The 21,008-nt window shown below is 59.5% G+C and overlaps 2 protein-coding genes across 34 annotated transcripts in view; one reads left to right on the top strand and one right to left on the bottom strand.

Annotated features, from left to right (window-relative positions):
• The window catches only part of NRXN2 (neurexin 2), a 110,166-nt gene that overhangs the window by 28,780 nt on the left and 60,378 nt on the right, over positions 1-21,008 (bottom strand). For 6 of the 24 annotated variants that reach the window (XM_081532619.1, XM_081532621.1, XM_081532618.1 and 3 more), the window contains 5 exons: positions 16,515-16,634; positions 15,796-16,177; positions 15,020-15,210; positions 12,969-13,142; positions 12,484-12,603 (listed from right to left, as the gene is read on the bottom strand). In XM_081532619.1, the coding sequence (XP_081388745.1) occupies positions 12,484-12,603; positions 12,969-13,142; positions 15,020-15,210; positions 15,796-16,177; positions 16,515-16,634 (987 nt within the window). Of the gene's footprint in view, positions 1-1,176; positions 1,806-7,024; positions 7,281-12,483; positions 12,604-12,968; positions 13,143-15,019; positions 15,211-15,795; positions 16,181-16,514; positions 16,635-18,308; positions 18,336-21,008 lie in introns of those variants that run through there. The other 18 variants (XM_081532614.1, XM_081532612.1, XM_081532613.1 and 15 more) reach the window with 9 other exon arrangements.
• Positions 1,871-11,362, top strand: LOC145523023 (uncharacterized). Of its 10 annotated transcripts, none has more exons than XR_014066305.1 (6): positions 1,871-2,170; positions 2,316-2,394; positions 4,819-5,013; positions 8,917-9,038; positions 10,045-10,129; positions 10,735-11,362. XR_014066305.1 is itself a non-coding variant. In XM_081532638.1 (4 exons), the coding sequence occupies exons 1-4, from the start codon at positions 1,965-1,967 to the stop codon at positions 10,788-10,790; spliced, it is 426 nt and encodes a 141-aa protein (XP_081388764.1). In that variant the 5' UTR covers positions 1,871-1,964; the 3' UTR covers positions 10,791-11,362. The 10 variants fall into 10 exon arrangements, 1 of the variants encoding a protein (XP_081388764.1); XR_014066302.1 differs by lacking the exon at positions 4,819-5,013 and adding an exon at positions 3,037-3,103 and having other exon boundaries at positions 8,917-9,067; XR_014066304.1 differs by lacking the exons at positions 2,316-2,394; positions 4,819-5,013 and adding an exon at positions 2,879-3,103 and having other exon boundaries at positions 8,917-9,067.

Genomic DNA, 21,008 nt, shown 5'->3' with positions numbered 1-21,008 from the left:
ACAGAGGTAATCGAGAGACTGACACAGAGAGAGAGGGCCTGGGGAGACACTGCAAGGGGACAGAGATGATCATCAGGGGCAGGCAGGACCCAGAGGGCCCCGCTCGACTGCTCCCAGGCCCGGCCCAGGTGACAGGTGTGAGGTGTGTGCTTCTGCAGGCTGAGCTGAGCAGGCACCAAGGCAAAAGGAGCCCCAGGCAATGGCGGGAGGAGAAGCAGGGGCTGTGTTCGGCTCTGACTCATAGCCTGCAGGCTGGCTCCCCTCCAACACCTGCCCCCCACCCCCTCCCAAGCCCCTGCAAAGCCTAGTCCCAGTTTGCCTGGACTCCCTGCTTCCACTCCCAACTAGGGGGCTGCCTGGGTGCCAAAACAGGGGGTCCTGGAGCCCTGCCCAGAAAAGAAGAGACAGACAAGGGGGTGGGGTGGGGGGGAGAGATTGACAGCCAGAGGAGGAAGGAGGCAGAGAGACAGATGGACAGAGAGGGACAGAGAGGGGTGTAGGTGAGAGAAAGCAGGAGAGTGGGAGCCAGAGATGGTGAAGGGAACCCTCTCCCACCCCTCCCCCACCCCACCCTCTCTCCCCCTTGTCTCCTCTTTGCCATCCGGCTGCCGGGGGCGGGGTGTGAGGTCCCTAAGGATCTCAGCCCCAAAATAAACCCCATTAGTCGCCACATTGCCTCCTGCGGCTGCCTGGGCTCCGTGGGGGTGGGGGGGTGGGGGCAGACTGATGGCCGGGGTGGGGGTGGGGGGCCGGTCACTCAGTTGCTGGGACGGGAACTCTGTCTGGGAGGCCTAGAGGACTAGTGCTCTGGGGCCTTCAGAGAAGGGAAGACAACAATCTTGCATTCTTTAGAACATAAATGGAGCAGATGAGATTCATAAAATGCTTAATTAAATAATTAGCCACTAACAACTCTTCTCCAAGCACTTCTCGGGGGAGAGGGGTTCAGGGGAGGACTTATCCAGAGAGAAAAGAGAGGCAGATGGGCCTGAGGGGAAAAGCCTGGAGTAGACCGGGAGAAAAGCGTGGCTGTGGGGTGGGAGAGCCCTGGATGGGCTAGAAAGTCCCAGGTCAGGGAGGGTCTGAGGTATTTCCGGAGCAAGCGTGCTCTGCCAAGATGGCAGCCCAGTGGGTAACACTAAGGCCGCCCCTCTCACACACCTTGGGGTCTCTCACCTGAGGGACTAGGAGCCCTGTTGCAATTTGGGCAATATGGGATCAGGGGTGTCTATCCTAGGAAGCTCCTAGGCCTCCAGAAGGAGAGGGGACCCCTGAGTGCCTTGGAGGGAGGCACCTTCGGCAGGCCCAGGAGGAGCCAAGGAGACAAGGGAAGGCTGTGTGTGGTCTGGTCCCAGAGAGGCCAGCAGGGGGCTGGGGGCGGGGGTGGGGGGTGGGGGGCAGGAGCTGTCACCCTGAGCACGTGTCATCAGTGCCTTCCATCTCCACAGGCAGGGCCGGAGGGTAAAGATGACTCCCAGGGGCCAAGGCCAGTGGGAAGGAAGCCCCTGGGTGTCAGTTAACTGACATCTGCCACACCAAAGTTGCAGGAAAGCTCCCCCAGCAGACAGAGGGAGCTGGGCCCTGCCCGCTCCCAGCTCAGATATCCTTCCTCCCTGAGGGCCTCCCTGGTGAGATCTGAAATCTCAAGATGTGGCCCCAAGATCAGGGCGGAGAATCCGATGGGGGCATGAGCCACACCCCCACCCTCTGGCAGTCACTGCCTGGACAGGGCAGGGCGTGAGGGCGAAGAGCAGGGTAGGCCTCAGCCGGCAACCTTCTCTCCACTCCCAACACTGCAGCACTCTGGAAAATCGGCTGTTTCCATGGTAACCATAATACCCAGGGTCCTCCCTTCCCCCTCTGCTCACTCACAAGCTGCAGGTCCAAATTTGGGGGGTGAAGAGGGCCAGGGGAGCTGAGATGCTGACCCTTCTGCACGCACACCCCTCCCTGCCTCCTGGACTATGGGCCTCTTCACCCCTGGTTCCAGGACCTCCCAGTCAGATGCAGGAGGTGCTTACTGGGTTTCTTGGTCCCTCCACCAACAAAGGAAACTCCATCTACCTGGAGCCTCCCAAACCCCCCAGGTCTCGGGGAAAAGGAGAACCTTTCTCCTCACTTTCCCATTCCGGGAACCCAGACAGCACATCACCCTGAGCCCGGAGAGGAGGTGAGAAGCGAGTCTGCCCCAACCTCCATGCCCCATAGAGCAGTGAGGCAGAAAGGATCAGAGGTCGGGCGGGTGCCCACAACCCCGGGCCCGGTGGCCGACGCGTCCCCAGTGACGCACCCATAGACCCCACACCCACACACAGGCCACGCCGCAGCCAGCTGCACACAAAGACCCAGTGTGGAGAGGCCGACTCCGACAGGAGACACCCGGGAAACATGGCGGTAAGCGCACAAAGACTGGCAGGCGGCGAGGGCAGCGGCTGGCACCGCGCAGGACAGGACCGGCACACGCCTCCCCGCCCCTGAGGCCCATGTCTCACGGGCCGCCCGCCAACCCCAGTCCCCAACCCGCGCCCCCGCTCGGCCGGGCCTCCCCCGGGATTCACTACCCCGCGGCTCCCACTGCCGCCAGTTCATTACGTGGGGTGGGACTGTAAAAAGCCTAAGGGCGTTTATTACACGGTGGGGGATAGGATGCAGAGACAATTCTTGGGCAGAAGAGGTGAAGGATGAATGGTTTATTGGTCTGGGGCGGCAGTGATTACCCCGGGGAGTCATCTCTCTCCCCGGCCCCCTGGCTCCCGCCCTCAGAGCAGCAGGCTCGGGGTCGGGCGGACGCGGGCGGGGGGCGGGGCTCCACCCGGTCCCTCCCCTTCCCTCCCCGCCGCGCTCCAGAGGCGCCGCCTCCCGCCTCTCTCCCTGCCAGCAGTCCTAGGCCTCGGCCACCGGACACCCCACCCCGGGTCGCGGGGGAAGGCACATGGAGCCCAGGACACCGAACCACAGCTAGAACCGCTGACGGGTTCCAGAAAGGGCTCCGGAGAAGAAGAGGGCCTAGGCCAAGGCCTGTTATGTTGCCCTCAGGTGGTCCAGACCCACTGTTCGTGACCTCCCCAGGCAAACGCTGCTGAGCTACATGACAGATAACATTGTGGGTAGATAACATTGTGGGGTGGCAGGGTGGGGAACACCCCTGAAGCCCAAGGCAAGACTGCCTCTGGCCAGAGACAGAATGCACAGGCCTCAGCGGCCACCACCCAAAGGCCCAGGCCTGGAACCTTCTGCCCACACCCAACATGGTCCCCTCTATGCCTCCTGGACCCAGAAATTCACTGGTCCAGTAAAACACTAAATGATCAAGAATCTTCTGTACAATTCCCACACACCTGCATTCTAGAGGGAAAAAATACCAACCAACCATTAATAATGGTTAGCTAATCCAGACCCAAACAAAATAATCATCCCATGTGAAAAGCCACCCGGGCAGTGTTGCCCCCGTGGTTAAAACTACATGTGCAGACCCTCTGTCTGCCGCATCAGAAGCCATGACAGAAACCTTCTGGTAGATCTAGAATCACGAGAGGATAAAACATCTTCCACAATCCAGAAAGGCTGCAGTCCTGAGTGCCCACAGCCCACACCAGCTCTTTGTATACAGACCCTCACTACCCTCCCCAGGGTGGGATACATCCCCAGATCCAGAGCCCTGGGCTCAGCTCTCTCTTGATTCCAGAACAATATCTCCTCAATTCTTAAGCTCATTCTTGGCCATAAAACATTCAGTCAGACATCCAAGTGAACACACCCATATCCAGAATCAAAATAAATGCTAGGCCCCTTTATAAGCTGGAGTGATGAATACAGGACCCCTGGAGGCTCCTGACTCAGAAACAACTGGGATTGACCCCTCTATTCCTGGCCTCAGAGGGGACAGGAAGTGAAGGTCAGGGGTGGCGAGGCTTGCCGAGGGTTCTGAAAGCAGAATCAGGGTCAAGGATCAGAAGTGTCATCCCCGCCCCGGGCCATTTTTAGGACCCAGGTGTTCTGGTCCCCCCCAGCCCAGACTGACACCAGGTGCCCGAGTGTCTGGCAGGTCGGTAGGGGTATTATGTAACAGGAGGGGTTGGGGATGGGAAGGGAAATGGAGGAAAGCGTGAAGGGAAGGAGGGAAGGAAGCAAGGAGAAAGGCAGGAAGAGCCCACGAGGAGGGAAGTGGAGATGCAGGTGCAGAAAGAGCAGCTCCTCACCCTGGGGAAGCCCAGAAAGGAAAGGTGTCCTCTGGCCTGCATGGGTCTCCCAAGCTGGCTCTGCCTCTTGCCAAGCCTGGGTCCCAACAGAAGCCAGCCCTTGGGCCTCCCCTCACAGCGGAGGTGCGCAGAGGTGGGCTTCAGCCATGACCGCTGGCCTCTTCCTCCTCTTCTTTGTGCCCTCGGACCCTCCTCCTTCCTCTCACTCGCCTGACCCTTCATGGGCTCCTCCACCCAGTTTCCTCATCACCTTCCCTCACTGCCCTGCAGTGCCCTCCAGCTCCTCTGCTTCCATGGGGCCCTGGGCAGCCCATGGCCCTCTTAGGGCTGTTTCCTCCACACAAGGGAGTGGCTGTCTCTGAGGCCATCCCAATGCCAGCATTCCATAGGATCCCACCCCCAACACCCCCAAGTTCTTTCCTCCATTGTCTCTCCCTTCCCTCCCCAGCTCTTTGCACCCTCACACCAGCTCCTTCACTGAGCCTTCCTCTGGCACTTCAGTTCCAATCTGCTCAGCTCCCCTGGGCCAGCCCCTCTCCATCCCCTGCCTCTTTGACCTCCTCTCCTCTTCATCCCACAGAGATCTTCCCTGATGGCCTTTCTTCTCTCATCCCTTTAGGCCTCTCCTTGTTGATCAGAAAGGCCATGTCCCATCTGGGTCTCTCTGGGGACTGAGCCTCAATAGAGCTGGAGGGGACAATGAGGAGGATGGAGAAAGGCAAGGAGGGCCAGATTGCTCATGGTGAGAAAAGGGGGAGTTAAAGGAGAAGAGCCTGGAGAGCGTGGCGTGGAGATGACCCCAGCTGGGACAGAGGTTAGCCAGGAACACTTCTGGGCAAGAAGAAGGGAATGAGAAAGAATGTTGGATGAGGCCACTCCTGGGAACTGGATGAAGAGAAAGCAGAGGCATGAAAAAGATAAAGATAGTCTGAGAAAGAAAGAGGAAGGGGGATAGAAAAGAGGCGGAAAGCTTGAAAGTGGTATGGGGGAACAACGATTGGGAAGCAAGAAAGGACAGGTGAAGAACAGTGATGAGGAGGCAGAGATGAGTACAGAAATGGGGACCATGAGGGCACAGATGGGAAGTGAAGGTACGGTCATGAAAGATGAGGAAGGGACAAAAAGGGAGTTAAAAAAATGAGAGGGGATGGATGGGCAGAAATAGAAGTGAAGGACATACAGAAATTAGAGACAACAAGGTACAGAGGGCGAACTGGTGAAGCACAGTGATGGCATGGAGATGTCAAGAGTACCAAGATGGAAGGCAACAGAGGCACTGAGCAGGAAAGTGATGGAAGGACAGGCATGGGAGGTGATGAGAGTATAGGAATGAGAAGTCATTGAGGTACAGAAAGGCAAGTGTTGGAGGGCTGAGATGGGGACCAAAGATGGAAGGTGATGAAGTATATGGATGGGAAGCAATGGAGGTACGGAGGTGGGAGATGATGAGCTGTACCATATGGGAGGTGAGAGAGGTATGGAAATGGAGGTGATGGTGGTACCCTGTGGAAACTGACGGCAAGGTACAGAGATGAGAGGTGATGTGGAGAACAGAGAAGGAAGTGGACTAAAATGGGAGGTGATGGGATCTCTGGGACAGCTGGTAACAGGAGCTTTGAGATGAAATGTGAAGGAGAGACGAGATGGGAAATGATGGGACCTGACATGGAGATATAATGTGAAGAGGGAGAGACCCAGGAGGCCTGGGATGGAAGTTATGGGGACGCAGTAATGGGAAGTGTTGGGGGCACAGAGAATACGGAAGACAGAGATGGAAGGCAGCAGGTACAGAGATGGGAAGAGGGGCATGCAGTGAATCTCAGGGGTCTAAGGTATGAAGTGATGGAGGGACTGGGCTGGGAAGTGAAAAAAGGCAGAAACTAGAAATGCTAGAGGTCAGAAACGAAAGGTGATGGGGTCTGAGAGGGAAGGAGAAGTCAATTTTTACACGGAAGGTTATGGCAGGGGGAAGACACTGAGATAAGAGGTGATAGTGTAAAGTGGTAGAGGACTGACTGGAGAGGTGATGGGGAGACTGGGGTGGGGAACAGAAATTCAAACAGTGGGAGGTGGGAGATGCTGAGGATCAGAGGTGGAGGTATGGCAGAAATGAAGAGATATGGAGAGGAAAAACCAGAGATGAAGGGAATGAGGCTGGGAAAGGATGGGACAGTGGAGCCAGCTGATTGCTTGGGAGGCGGTGGAAGGACAGGAATGGGGGAAAGATGGGACGGTGGCTGGAGGAACAGAGGTGAAATCGCCAGATACAAGGAGGTGAAAGAGGCAGTGATGGCACACGTCTGAGGAGAGGTGATAGATGGGACAGAGGTGAGAGGTTGGTGGGGGACTGATAATGGGCAAGAAGATGCTGGGCCAGGAAGGTGACAGTGGCTGAGGTGGAGGGAAGCCAGATGGAGGAATGATAAGGGGCAGGGATGGAGGAGGTGAAGAGGAAGAGAAACGGGGAAGGGAGAGCAGGGCAGAGAGGATGAATGGCCGGATAGAGAGTGGCTGAGGGGGCCTACACAGAAGGGTGATAACACCCTGGAGACAGGGATTCGGAGGTGAAGGTGAGGCAAGCAATGAAAGTGAAGACAGAGATGAGAGTGATAAACGGACGGGTGAGGGGATGCTGATGGAGAGGAGGGGGTGGGGCTGAGGTGCTTGTGGAGCCCAAGATGGGAGGTGAGGGGGCGCGGGCCCGCAGAGCCGAGGGGCCGGGCCTCGGCGCGCACCGGCTGGGGTGCGGCCCGCAGGGGCCAGGGCCGCGCGCAAGGGAGGCCCCGGGGGCCGGCCGGCCGGCTGGTATCGGCAGCGCCACTTACCGTGCCCGCCGCGGGTAAGGAAGGGCATGCGGTTGATGGCGATGGGCACGGTGCCGTGCTTGCTGTGGAAGTGGTGGACGTGGTGGGTGGTGCTGAGGCTGGAGGAGACCCGGGCCCCCTCGGCCGCCCCCAACAGCAGCAGCAGCAGCAGCAGCAGTAGCGGCAGCAGAGGTGGCGGCGGCGGCGGCGGCAGGGGCCCGGCCAGGGCGGGGGGGCGGCGCGGGCACCCCCCCAGCCCGCTCCCCCCGGGGGGCATTTCGGCCCGGGGGCGGCCCCCTCACAGCCCCATGGCCGGGGGCGGGGACGCGGGGCCGAGTAGCCCCGCGAAGCCCCCCTCCGGCTCCGAGCCCCGGGAGGGGGGTAGTGGGGTGAAGAGAAGGAAAATCAGAGCCCAAGCCTCGGTCCGAAGCCAATGAAATCAACTGGATCCCGCCGGGGAATCCGGGGTCCGCGGAGCGGCAACGCCAAGGTCCAGGACGCCTGGGTCCATCGCGAGGAGAGCTAAGGGTCCCCCCGCATCCTGGCGGGGTCGGAGCGGCGCAGAGGGCCGTCAGAAACCCGGGGGAGCGCCCGGGGGAGGGGGCATGGTGCCGGGTGGAGAGATAGGGGAGGCGCGGCGGCCAAGCAGGGAGGAGATAGCGGGGAAATCCTGCGGAAAAACCGAGCCGGGGAGGGGGGACTGGAGGAGAGAAGCAGGAGACCGATGGAGACTAGGGCCCGCCGCGCCGCGGCTGCCGCTGCCGCCCGACGGAGGCCGGGGGTAAAGGAGGGAGCGGCCGGGGCGGGGGGCGGGAGAAGGGGGAAGGAAAGCAAATCCGGGTGAGGGGGGAACGAGGGGAGAGGAGGGGAGAGGAGAGGAGAGGAGGGGAGCGGGGCTGAGCGGAGGGAAGGCGCGAGCCTGCGAGATTCCGGCGGAGAGATGGAGGCAGCGGAGTGTTGCTGCAGAGGCTGAGAGGGCTGGAAGGGAGGGAGAGAGGAGGGAGGGAAGGAGGGGTGGAGAGGGGAGGGGAGGGGGAGCGCGGGCGGAGGAGGGTACAGGGCGGAGGGACCCGAGCGGCTCCCGATCTGCGGGCGGCGCTGGGCAGCTCCGCCGCGCGGCACCTGGCTAGCCGGCTCGGCGCTCGCCTCTCCTCTGCGCGCGCCCCACCCCTCCCCCACGCCCGGGTGCGCGCCCCCTCCCTCCCCCCTCCGGAAAAGGGGCCCTGCTGAATAATTGAACAGAACTGAGGCTGGCCGGAGAGGCCGCTGTCTTCCACCTCCTCCCGCCACTCCGAACCCCCCGCCCGGACGAGCCCCAATAGTGCTCGCTGGTCCAGGGCGCAGAAATGTGGCTACCGCCACCTCTGTACGCACCCCTCGGAACACACGTGCACGCTAGGATGTGGACGGGCTCGGGTATGGAGACACCCACGTGCCCATACAGGCACCAGTGCGCGCGCACGCACACAGGCTCAGACACAGACATTGCATACATGTGCTCACAGACACCCGGCACACGAACTCACACTCAACCGACTGTGTACACCTGCTCACACACATACATGTTTGGTCACAGGCAATGAATGAACAGCCAGCGTACACACGGACACCTCCCTCCAGGTCACCCTCCAAGAACAGGGTCACCCATATGCATACAAACAATGTACCCGGAGCCTCAAAGGTGCTCAAGAGTTAAGACATACCGCACACACAGAAGGGTGCTTCCCTCCCCGCGGCAACCCTCCTGGACACCTCCAATCCTTCCTGTCCACTTCCTCTGCCCCTCCCCCGAACGTCAACCTCCCCCTCTTGAGTGGGGAGGGAGGCAGAGAAGGAGCCACTTATGTCCTGCTGAGGAAGCCATTTCTCCTTCTAGGAGAGTGCCGTTTATTACTCTCATCTCTGTCTTCTAGCCATTTCTCCTTCTGCTCCACTGAGACCTGCCCCTGAGACTTTGGGGCACTTCTGGGAAGTAAGAGCAAGGAGGCTTTCATCCCTTCGTCTGGATGCCACCTCTGCATTGACATCAACCTGAGTTCTGCTTGGATGAGGCTTTGCTGGGGGGTGAGGTGGGGGGGAGGCAGAGAGTAGATAAGGAGGAAGAGAGGGAGGGAGGGAGTGGACCTGGAAGGAGGCAGACAAGGAGAGGTGGCGAAGAAAGGGCAAAAGGAAGGGGCTGTGAAAGGGGAGGGGGGGCAGGGAAGGGGTTGGCTCCTGCTTATTATTCAGCATTCCGTTTTGGAGCAAAACCTGTCACCAGGCGCCCCGAAAGAGCTGCGCCCAGCTCCTGGATGCAGTCAGGACCCAGGACAGCTCCTCTGCCACAGCTGCCACCTTCCCCAACTTGTTAGATCCTAATGCCCCATTTGGTCCCCAGCCTTTCAGAGGGAAAAAAAGGGGTCCTCAGAGGCACCCAGAAAGAAGTGTCCAGGTGGTGTGTGGTCCCGTGAGGGAGGAGAGTTTGCAGGCCGGGGAGCACGGCTTCCTGCCCGCTCTTCCTGTGCCCGCTCTTGGCCCTGGCTCTGGGATAGAGACTGACAGAGCTCTGAGCAGGCAGAAAATGTATGGTCCCGGAGGGAGGGAGGGAGGAGCCGGTGGCGAGAGGAAAGGAAGGGAAACCGCCTAGAGGCCAATCAATACTAGTGAGTGGGAAGTGGAGAGAGCCGGAGGGGGTGACACTGGCGAGCGAGGTGGGGAGAGAGAGGGTAAAAAAGAAGGGAGAGACAGAGGTGTGCAGGAGATCAATAGAGGCTGTGGAGACCAGCAGAGCAACTAGAGAGATGAGAAACAGACAGGGGCAGAGATGGGGAAGAACCCACTGCCTGGGAGAGCCCGGGGACAGGCTCTGGGAGGCGGAGCTGGAGCTGCCCGGGGAAGCACTGTCCAGACCTCAGCCCTGGGGCTTCAGGCCCTGCCAGGAAGCAGGCCTCCGTCCAGCTTCCTTCCTCTCTCTTTTCGTATTCTCTTTTTTATTTTCTCTCCGCTTTCCTCTCTCTCACCCTGACTATGACTTCTCTCCCTCTGATCTCCTGCCTTCCCAGGGCAGACTCCTGAGCCTCACAATGGTGCCTTCACCCCCAGGTGGAATCCCCATGTCCCAGATGGAGAAACTGAGGCCACACGTAGGTAAGGCTGTCCTGAAGGTCGGACTCGTCCTCATCCCAGTATCTTCATCATCAGACAGCTCCACACCCCAGGCCCAACCCTCTGAGGATGCCTGGGCCATCCCCACCTGCCCCCCGTCTCTTCAGGCACAAGGGCCCTTGATGCTCAGGGTGCCTTCAGGGCCATCACACTTGGGGTGAAGCAGACAGGCATCTGGGCCAGGTTCCTATTTGACCTTGTGCATCAGTGGAGCCCCAAGAAGACCCATCATAGAGACAGCACGAGCATCAAACAGCCAAGACTGGAGAATAAGGAGGAGGCACAACTTCAAGAGAAAAGGGGTTGAGATCTCAGAGGTACCCCCAGGGCCAGTGTTCAGAGGCTCCCAGATTGCACCCACCTTGTCTTTACCTCCAAGGCTCTGCTCAGGCTCTGCCACCAGACACACAGACCAGTGCTTGGGGACAGTCATACTTCCCAAGAGGCCCCTGTTCCCCAGCCCCAACTCTCCCTGCCTCCCACCTGCCTGGAACCCGGGGAAGTGGTTCCGAGCTCTCTTCCCACCCCTGCTGAACAGTGGCTTGACTTCCTAAACCCACATCCGTCTCTACGCTCCCTCCCAAAAGGCTCCATCACGTGGGAGTGCAGTAGTGACGACAGGCAGCGCTCTTCTCCATCCTGACCCCCTGCGACCATGGCAAGGAATGCCCACCATCCGTGGGCACCGCCTCCACCTCCACCACCACCACCCCAGGACTAAACCTTAAGAACACCTAGGTTCCAGCTGCACCCCGCCCCTAGCGCCCTGTGATTAAGGGCAAGGATGTGCCTGTTACTGAGGCCTCGGTGTCCTCAGCAGCTAAATCAGACGGCTGGTCTCCATCTTACTGTCTTCTCTGAGGACAAGTGAAAAGGACTTTGTAAGCCGTGAAACACGAAACAGTCAGTAGGGATAGTTACTATTAAACAGCAAAGTTACCACCATCCCCAGATCGCCTGCGCAAAGAGAGAATGAGCTGGAGAGGAAGAGGCCTGGCCCCAGCCCCATCCTTATTCCCCGACAGCTGGACTGAAGCACCCCTGAGCTGGCCGGCGTCTGCAGGCTTTGGCAGGTACAGTGAGTGGCAGGCTGGACAGGAAGAATCCTGTAGGACCCGGCAGGATGTGGAGGTACCCAGGGATGGCCCTGCCTCAGAACACCAGGAAAGCACTCACGGAGATGGAGGGGGCATTCTTACAAAGAAGAAGGAAAAACCAAGACCCGCCTAAGAGCCCAAAACCAGAAACCAGTCGGTTATACATCCCTTGAGAAACTCAGGACTCTGCTCGGATGACTAAGGCTCCACAGTGTGGCACGGAGGCAAAGGCACTGACCCCTGTTCTCAGTCCAGATCTGCTATTCACTCTGGAAATCCACCGACTCCTCCAGGCCTCAGTGTCCATGTTTGCAAAATGAAGAAGCCATTTATAGTGTGTGTGGCATGTGTGTGTCTTTTTTCATGCAGCTGGTGCGTCATGTCCCTGGTCTCTCAGCCCAGCTACCCCCAAGGAAGACCATACAGGTGACACCTAAAGAGGCCACATGCTGCCCAGCCCACCCCCGTTCAAGCAGGAGGTCATCTCTCCCCTATTCCTGCCCCACTGCCCTCCCTCAGCCTAGCTCTAACCAGCTGCCGGCCACCAACCACGAGGGACTGGAAACCACTGCTGAAGCCGCCCTCTCTGGGAAGGGACCTCAAACAATATGCAAGTTGGCAGCAGATGCCCAGGCAGGGAGGAGAAGAACCAGGCGAGGACACGAGGGAGTATCCTTGTGGATCCAAGGGACACCCTGCAGCAGGGTGGGAAACGGGGCACTACACCATGGCTTGCCTCCAGGGAAGCCAGCTGTCCAGAGGCCTGGCCTCCCGGGAGTCTCCTGAGCCTGTCTGCTGGGATGTAGGCCTATTCTAGGCAGGAAATAATGGGCTTCCACTGAACACTTCAAGGACATCAGGGTCAAGGGGGTACAGGTCAGCAACCACCCCACCGGCCCTGTGCGACAGGGCCTACGACACGTGAGACCATGGCCAGCGTTGGGACAGTGACAGAAGCTGACATGTCTTTGGTGAGGGGTGAGGGGAGCAGTGTCCCACCAGCTCAGAAGGAAGAGGAGATGCTGTCTAGCAACCATCACCCCAGACACGCAGGCATCAGGAGTCTTGCAAAGGCCTGAGAGGGGACTCCAGGAGGCGACAGCAGCCAGTAGCTCCCCTTCGTCTCACTCATGACAAGAAGGGATGAGAAGGAAGCAAGCAGCATGGCTCTGAGAGACCCTCCCTCCTTCCGCCCCCCCCCCCCGCCAGCACCCCCAGCCCTCCCAGTCCTGCACTCACGGTCATTGCAGACGGGGCCTCCGTAGGAGGTCATGGTGCAGTCGCAGGTGAAGCCGTCCCACTGCTGCAAGCAGACGCCCTGGTTGGCACAAGACTCTTCGGTGCAGGTGGTGCTGGGGCCTGGAAGAGGCAGGAGGAGGGAACACCCCCAGCTCAGCCAAGCCCCCTCCCGCCCCAGGAGGTATGGAAGCTTTGGGACCAGGCCAGAAGTCCTCCCTCAGTTCTGCCAGGCAGGAAGGGCCAAGAACTCATGGGGGTGGGAGTAGGGGAGCTCAAAGACAGCTGCTCTTGGCCTGGAACTGTGATAAGGGGTCGGGGCAGGAGGCAGCAGGGAGGGCAAGTGACCTCTGACTCTCCCCATACCCTGTCCTAGTGTGGCGGTGGCAGGCTCCATCGAGGCCTGAGAGGAAGACCCCCCGGTCTGCCTCTATAGCTGTCCCCCTGCACCCTGCAGGGTTACATCTAACTCCCATGCCCACACTCACCGTCACAGCCCCTCTCCACCTGCCCGATGCGGTGCAGGGCGTCGGCGATGAGGTCAGGGAGGCGCCCGTTGAGGTCCACCGAGGCCAGGCAGCCCTGAAAGCCATCCCGAGAGGCCACCAGCTTGGGCAGATTGTTGAACATGTTCTTGCTCAGACCACCAATGTACAGCTCCCCTGCAAAGGGAGAGGGGTCAGAGCTTGGATCCCGGTCCCCAGATCCCCAGGTCCCTCCCAGGATATTGGCCTCCAGTGTTGGGTCCCGCAGCCCCACACAGTCTCATCTGGACTCCAGCTTCCTCTCTGAGGGGCAGATGCCCACCCCCACCCTTCCTTCTTCCTTCTCCACTTCGCCATCTGTCTGCTCCCCTCCCAGAGAAGCCCAGATGCCTGGGGAGGGGAGAGGGAAGCAGCTGGAGGAACCTGCTCCGTACTCTCTCCCACACATCTGATGCCAGTTCCGGCCTGTAATCAGGGCCTTTCATAGCTGTGCAGCCCGGTCCCTTCCACCCTCACTCCCTCCCTTCCGAAATCTCCTATCCCCAGAACTCCTCCAGGCCTCTGCCAGGCTCTCCCAACTCTGGGTTTTCTGCTGGGGGTTCTAAGCCCGGCACCTTCCAACAGCTAGGGCTTAGACTGGGGATTCTGGGTGACACCAGCAAGAAGTCCTCCTCAGGGATACTGGTCCTCCACATCACTGCCTGGCTGCAGGGACCTTAACTCTCCAGAAGTCCTGGCTGGCCCACGGCGGAGCTCCAGCAAAACACGATGGGTCAACTCTGCTGCCCCTGCCAGGAACTCAGTGCAAACCAAGACCAGCCCAGACCACCCCTGGGTTTGCTGCCACTGCGAATTACTTGAGACACATCCCCCCCTTCTGGTAGCATGGAGAATTGGCAGCACTATGCCATCCATTCTAGGGGCTTCTTCCATGGCTCAGCGGTAAAGAATCTGTCTGCCCAGGAGACCCACAAGATGCAGGTTCGATCCCTGGATGGGGAAGATCCCCTGGAGGAGGAAATGGCAATCCACTCCAGTATTCTTGTTTGAAAAACTCCATGGACAGAGGAGCCTGGAGGGCTACAATCCAAAGGGTCGCCAAGAGTTGTACACAGCTGAGTGTCTGAGCACTGGCACAGGATCTGACCAAGCTTCTGGTTCCAACTCCATGGCCCACTCACTCTGTGACCTCAAGCAAACCACATAGCTTCTTGGAGCTTCCATTGCTGCCTCGAGAGGAGGGTAGATTCCAGAGTCTCTAGGAACCCTCCCCACGCTCGGACAGTCTGAGTCACAGTGACACCAGGGGTCCCTGAGGGACTGGGGGCTGCTTTGGGCATGTGACGGTGGCTCACATCGCCCCAGTGGGCTCTGGAGAAGCCACAGGCCTCATCCTCACTCCTGTTGTTCCAATTCCCCAGGTCTCTAAACTCATCCTCTTCTCCTCTCCTCTCTGACCCACCTCTATTCTAGGGGCAGGCAGTGATGACCCCACTAACTACTGAAGAAGCCCTGGGGAATGGAGGACCCCTGTATGATGCTGAGCCCACGAGGGAGGCCTTGGTCCAAACCAGTGCCCAGACCTAGTCCTGCCAGTGCCCAAGGAATATGACTAGGGCAGCATGTGGGGACCCAGAGACTGTTACTCCTTCCTCCCCTCATCACAGCTCTCCTCCCAGCCCAGCAGGGACTCTGTTCTCTCTCTGGCCCCCAGCACGGCAGACTTCTCAACCCTGGAGGGCCAAGAGGTCTTCAGAAGGCCTGGCTGCCTACTCCTAGCTCTAGGGTGAGGCCACCAAACTCCCTGTGAGACACATCCTGCAGGCAGGCTTTCAGTGTTGAGAGGGCAGCCTCACAGGGGAGCTGAGCAGAACTTTGACAGGAAGATGTCAGGCTGGACACAATGGAAAATGGGAAAGAGTGAGGGAAACCGTGGGCAGGGGCAGGACAGAATCACGCAAGTGAAAAAGCATCCCAGGCCAGGGGTGATCTTGCCGGGGTCGAGGGGGTATCTGGGCTAGGGCCAGGCCTCCTCCAGAGGCCCCAGGCCCCACCTTTGAGATCGAGGTTTCGGGCGCCATTGGAGTGCTGCGTGACAGTGCGGGAGTCAATCTTGAGCGTGTGCACGTTGCCCGGGTCCCTGGACACCACCACGTTGTGCCACTGGTTGTCATTGACTGGTTTGTCTGAGTTCCCCTTCATCAAGGACGGGCCATTCCCCAGGTCAAACACGTAGTGGATGTACCTGCCCCACAGTAGGGAGGAGACACTGGGTCAGGGTGGGGGCTGGGAAGACAGGGTAAGGAGGAGCTACAGCTGCGGGGTGGGAGTGGGGTTGGAAGCTGTAGGAGGAAGGGGCGGAGAGGGTGTGAGGTCCCATCGTGGGGGATGTCAGGAGGAGGGCCACAGAGGACCTGGCTCCTGGGACAGGCTTCGAAGAGAAGCTGGTGGAAGGAGAGCTTTGTGGGGGCAGTAGGGTCCTCTGGGCAGGGACAGAGTTGCTCTAGGGTAGGGGCCTCTTAGGCCAGAGAGGTCACAGGGACCCAGCCCTGTCTTCTGCCTGCAGAAGGGCCAGATAGCCTGAGCCAGGACAGTAAATGGAGCACAGATATGACTGAGAAACCCCTGGCAAGGAAGTAATTGAGGGGTGACCAGGGTGGAAGAGAGGGTGCTGCTTCTCCATCTTGGCCAGTGGCAGGGGCACCTGAATCTTGACCTGTGGTCTGCGGGGACTGGACATCTCAGGCAGCGGCTGAGGGAGCTGCCTTTTGGTCATGGTGGGGACGAGGGGACCACGTCCTTGACAGTGGTGCAGAGCCCAGCACCTCACCCCTTGACCAGCTCGATGACGATGAAGTCATTGCCATTGCCTGAGTTGAACAGGAGGAGCCCGTCGGGGGCTGTGGTCTTGAACTGGAAGAAGAGGTGCATGGAGGCATAAGCTTGGAGTGTGGCGAGCGCCAGGTAGCTGCTGCGACTCTTGAAGGTGACAGGATCGGCCACGATAGCACGCAGGCCAAAGCGAGCATTGAGCTCACAGTAGGTGATGTCCCCGTCCTTGCACTGGTCCATGTAGGGCTGGCCGTTGAACACCAGCCCACTCAGGTGCCCGATGAAGTTGGAGGGCACCACGGAGATGAAGCGCCGCTCCGTCATGATGCCCGTCTCAATGTTGTGGAACTCCAGCCGCGTGTGGGCCCCTGCCATCTGTCCTGCTCAGCACAGGAGACAGAGATGGGGACATGGCTTTGGGGCCCAGACTGTAGGATCATTCCCGGGGCTGGGTCTTGGGTCCCCAGGAGCCTCCCCTCCACTCAAGGGCCGCATGGGAAGGACATCAGCAAACCCCCCACAGGTCGGCGCTGGCAGCACACACAGCTCCTGGGTCTGGGGGAGCTGTGGGACTCTTTGGGCCAACAGGCTTGCAGGGCAATGCTGCCTTCAGGGAGTCGAAACGGCCCCTGGGGTCCAGGAGCCCGACATGCCTCCCCTGAGGGAGAAATGGCACCCAGGCAGGGGTCACCAAGAGCAGGGCTGCAGACCACCTACCCTCCACGGTCACGTTGTCCACCGACAGCTGCAGGCTCTTGCCCCGTCGCACCACCCTCACTGTGTGCCACTCGTTGTCATTGAGCTTGTGCCCCGCAAAGAGCGTCTCGGGGCCTTTACCTGTGGCACCGAGGGGGGAGTCAACCTGGCACCTTCTGCTGCCCTCCTGTGGCTGCTTCAAGTACCATCCCAGGCACACAGCCTCACCCCTGCACACACCCACGCACACAGGTACAGCCCCCCACACACTCACGCACATACAGAGCCTTCACACACCCAGTCATAAACGCAGACACACTAGGTATCGTCACAGTTGGTGCAACTTCCCAGGGTGGCATTGGAAAAGAACGTGGTGTGAGTGAATGGTGCGGTGCCTTTGGAGTTGTGCCCTAAGGCCCTGCACCTGGAGACTCACACCTACAGCCCACATACTCAGCCCGCCTCTCCGCAGGACCTTCAGTGTCAGTGTGTAGCCAGCATCTGAATTCTCAGCCTATAGACACAGGCCTCAAACTTTCAAGAGCCTTACCATGCACCCACAGCCTCACGGCTGCCCATGAGCACTCCACACGCACACAGCTCCCCCATCTAGAGCAGTGGTCCTCAACATTTGGGCACCAGGAACCGGCTTCGTCGAAGACAATCTCTCCCCAGACCAGGAGGGGTGGAGGATGATTTGGGGATGATTCAAGTGCATTACATTAATTGGGCACTTTATTTCTAATCTAATGCCACCATGGATCTGACAGGAGGCACCGGTCCGTGGCACAGAGGTTGGGGATCCCTGATCTAGAGGGACCCAGTGTGACTTTTCTGCACATGCCTGGTTAATTCCACACACCCGGACATACAATCACATACACAGTACAGCCAGCGTGGCCAGAGAGTGGAATGTCTTTTTCAGGAATTACGGCCATCTATTCAAGACCTGGATGAACCGCTTCCAAGACTAAAAACGTTTAGTTTTAGAACAGTGCTGCAGGCCATTTGCGGCACCCCCCAAAGTTCCTCCTGGGCCCCCCACCCCAGTGCTCTCGCCAGCAGGGCAGGGCTCACCACGCATGCGCACACTGTCAACTACACACAGAGCCGAGCTGAACCCACTCTTTCTGCCTGTGGCTGCCGCGTCCCTGGGCTCTCTTACGTGACCTCAGGGCACACCAGGCAGAAACACACTCAGAGACGGGTTAAATCCAGGCACACTGGGAGCTCAGAAATGTCCCCACCCGCTCTCCATCTCACCCCTGCTGAGAGCCTCCCTCACTGTTACGTCCGAGAGCGCCCCCGTTGGGCAGAATCTCACCCCCGCTCCCCGCCCCCCAAACAGGGGCTGTGGAGGGCTGAACTTCCAGGCTCACCACCCACTCACCTCCAGCCCTCATCTTCTCTCCCGCGTGCCTCGACCTCCCCCTTGTGGCCACCTCTGGAGATACAGCGGGATAGCCCAGCCCCTCTTCGGCTCCTTCCTGCCTTCCTGAGGTAGGTGCCACCCCAAGCCTTTGCCCTACCCTCCAGAGGATTTGAGGAGACTGAAGTTTCTGGCCCTTCCTATTCCTAGTCTCAGTGAACATGCTGACCCCAGACCTCCACCGACTCCCCCTGCTTCAGCTTCGTTTGGCTCGTTCTGCCCTCCACAAGCACACCAGCCCCACCCGCTCCACACTCACTACCCAAGCCCCGCACACAAGCCGGCGATGACGCCGTCTCCTCCCCTGCCCCGCACCCTTCCCCAACCCCAGTGTCCAGAATCCCAGGCCCCCGAGGGTTCTGCAGAAGAAGAGGGAAGCCACTTACTGGGTGCGCAGCCGACGCGCAGGCAGTCTGGGGGGGCCATGGGGCGGGCAGAGGGGGAGGGGAGACAAAAAGGCAGAACAAGTTTTTTTTTTTTTTTTTACATCCTTCACAGGGAGGGGTGTCTGCAGGCAGGGGTTCCCCCCAGGGCCACTTTCCGGGGACCACGCGTGCTCAGGTGCCTTCTCCCCTTCCTCAGTCGGCCCCCTCCCACTTCTTCCCCCAAACTGGGAGGCAGGGCAACCGGGTAATGTCAGGAAGGCTGACATCTCCCTTCATGGAGAAGCCCGGGCCTCTCACGTCTGAGGGAGATGGGCACCTTGGGAATCCCAGTCGTACAGGGGATCACTGGGGGGCTGAGGGCTTGACCAACCCCACATCTCCCCATCTCTGAGAGGGAGACAGGTGGGGAAGGCCAGAGCCCCTGCTCCCCCTGCTCTGGGACAACTCCCCGCTCAGAGCCCAGGCTGTCACACACCATTCCCGTGTCCCTTGGGCTCTGAGCTAAATGGAGGGGTCTGCCCCAGGGCCCCCTTCCCGAGGCCATACACCTCCCAAAGCCCCAGGGGGCTAGCACCACCCCTACAGGAACCTTCTTGCTACCCTTCCTAACCTGGAGGGTACCAGGCTGTCCCTGGGGACCAGAGTTCTTTTCACCCTGAACAGGAACTAGTATTATTCCCTTTTCCTAGGGAAGGGCCAGAGGTTCACACAGGAGGACACTGAGGCCCCCCTCCCAGTATGACTTCTGAGGTCTTCAGGGACAAGCAGGCACCCTCAGCAAAGCCTCCTGCCCCTCCCCAGCCCCAGCACTGTTGTCCTCCAAGTCCAGGCTCGGAGGACCCTGGGTTCTCAGAAAGCACACTTGTCTACACGGACCTGCAGCCCGGAGCCCTGGGGCCTCTGGCCATGCCCCTGGTGGGATGCATTACCCACAAGACGTGAGTCCACCAGCCTCACGAGGACACAGCACTAGAGTCCTGTGATGGGGTCTTTGGACGCCTGTCCGGCTCCATCAGACCCAGACAGCAGGGGGCAGGAGGCAGAAATGCTGGGTCCTAATCTCATCAAGTGACTGTGGGCAATTCTCTTCTCTCCCAGCCCCAGCTTCCCTCCCTGTGAGCTGAGGGGCTTCAACAAAGCAACCCTGACCTGGAAACAAGAGCCAAGTGTCCAATGGGCCAGCCCTCCCCCTCAGGGAGGGGCACTTTCCAGGCCTCTCTTAACAGCAGTGTGTCCTGCCATCCTCTGTCTCCTCCTGAACAGGCTCTGCCCACAACCCCAAGGCCCAGGAGGCAAAGTGGGGTGGGGTCAACTGGCATCCCCCTAAGCCCCTGAAGGTTCCTGCAGTGGAGGTAGATTCCCCCGTGGCTCTGGGGGCATGGGCTCCGCGGGCAGTACGGCTGAGCCCCACACGCGTCGTCAACCGCAGCAGAAGAGTGGGGGGAGCAGCCGGGACCCGAAGCCACAGCCTGGCACCAAGGGAGGGGCAGAAGGAGGTCAAGGGGCAGATCTGGGGCAAGTCACAGGGAGAGGAAGGAGGTGGAGAGGGTACAGAGAGAAAAGAGGAAAAAAGGGGGAAGTGGACAGAGAGGGGAGGGGAGGATGTCCGGGTGAGGGCGGGGTGCCAGGCCTGGACTCAGGTCACGGGGGCTCTCTCAGGGCCAGCAGAGTCTTCACCAATGAAGGGTCCAAAAAAGAAAAAAGTGAGCTGGAAGGGCAGGCTGATCCCCTTTTGGAGAAAAGGCCTAGGGAGGAGCATAATTCTGCCCCTCCCGAGCATGGGGGCTCCAGGAAGGGGGTTCCGTCTGTCCAGAGAAGAGGTGTTAGCTCCAGGCCCACCCTTGAAGTGACCCCACCCCCAGGAACGCCCCTCCAGTGGGATTGGAGGGGAGCAAACTCCCCTTGAAGATGAGCACCCAGGAGGCAGCCAGCACCATCCCAGAGGAAAGCCAGCAACTGCGGTTAAGTGGGAGAGACCGCCCTCTGGTGGCCGCGCCTCCCAGAGCACAGCTCAGGGAGATTTAACTGCTACCCTGATAACTAGAAACCTGCGCAGGCTCAGCAAATGGACAGAAGTGGTCGGTGTTCACAGACCCACCAAGGCCCTGGCTGGGCCTGGAGACCAGGGTGATGGTATGAATGTGTGATAAGACAGGTGGGAAAAAGTCATCTGCATGGAAAGGAACTCCAGAAAAGAAGCCAGGCTCCGCTTTCTGCATCCCACCTGCTCCCCCATCCACACCCTGTGAATTGGAGGTGGGGGAGAGGGGGCCGGAGCTCCTTGCAAGGAGCCTTGGGAGCCCATTGGCTGGAATCTTGAGGTGACACTGCAGAGTGGCAGCGTGCACTGGGCACAGCCCTCGTTCAGAGCCATCTGCCCAGCAGCTCAGCCTCAGAAAGAGCTCAAGAGCCTCTTAAAAGAGCCCCATGGAAACAAGGTACCACCCTGCGGGAACAAGGCACCATCCCATGGTCTCAGAGATTAAAGGGCTTTGGAATGTAATATGCATTGAGCCTGGCTTACAACATGAGCGAGAGTCAGACTTGCTGTGTACAGCTGAAGACAGCAGAACTAAGTTCACAAGTGCGGATTTCAGAAGAGGATGTTGCTACCAGGGAAGAAGGACTTAGTGGTGAGAACGGCCATCTCAGAGGTGGGGTGCTCTTGACACAGAAGTCATCTGAACATAGGTGGAGAGC

The sequence above is a fragment of the Giraffa tippelskirchi genome, chromosome 10 (genome assembly GCF_054371585.1).
Source record: "Giraffa tippelskirchi isolate mGirTip1 chromosome 10, T2T-mGirTip1v1.2.pri, whole genome shotgun sequence".
Taxonomy (NCBI): Eukaryota; Metazoa; Chordata; class Mammalia; order Artiodactyla; family Giraffidae; genus Giraffa; species Giraffa tippelskirchi.
Note: the sequence above shows the minus strand (reverse complement) of the source record. Positions and strands in the feature narration are given on the sequence as shown.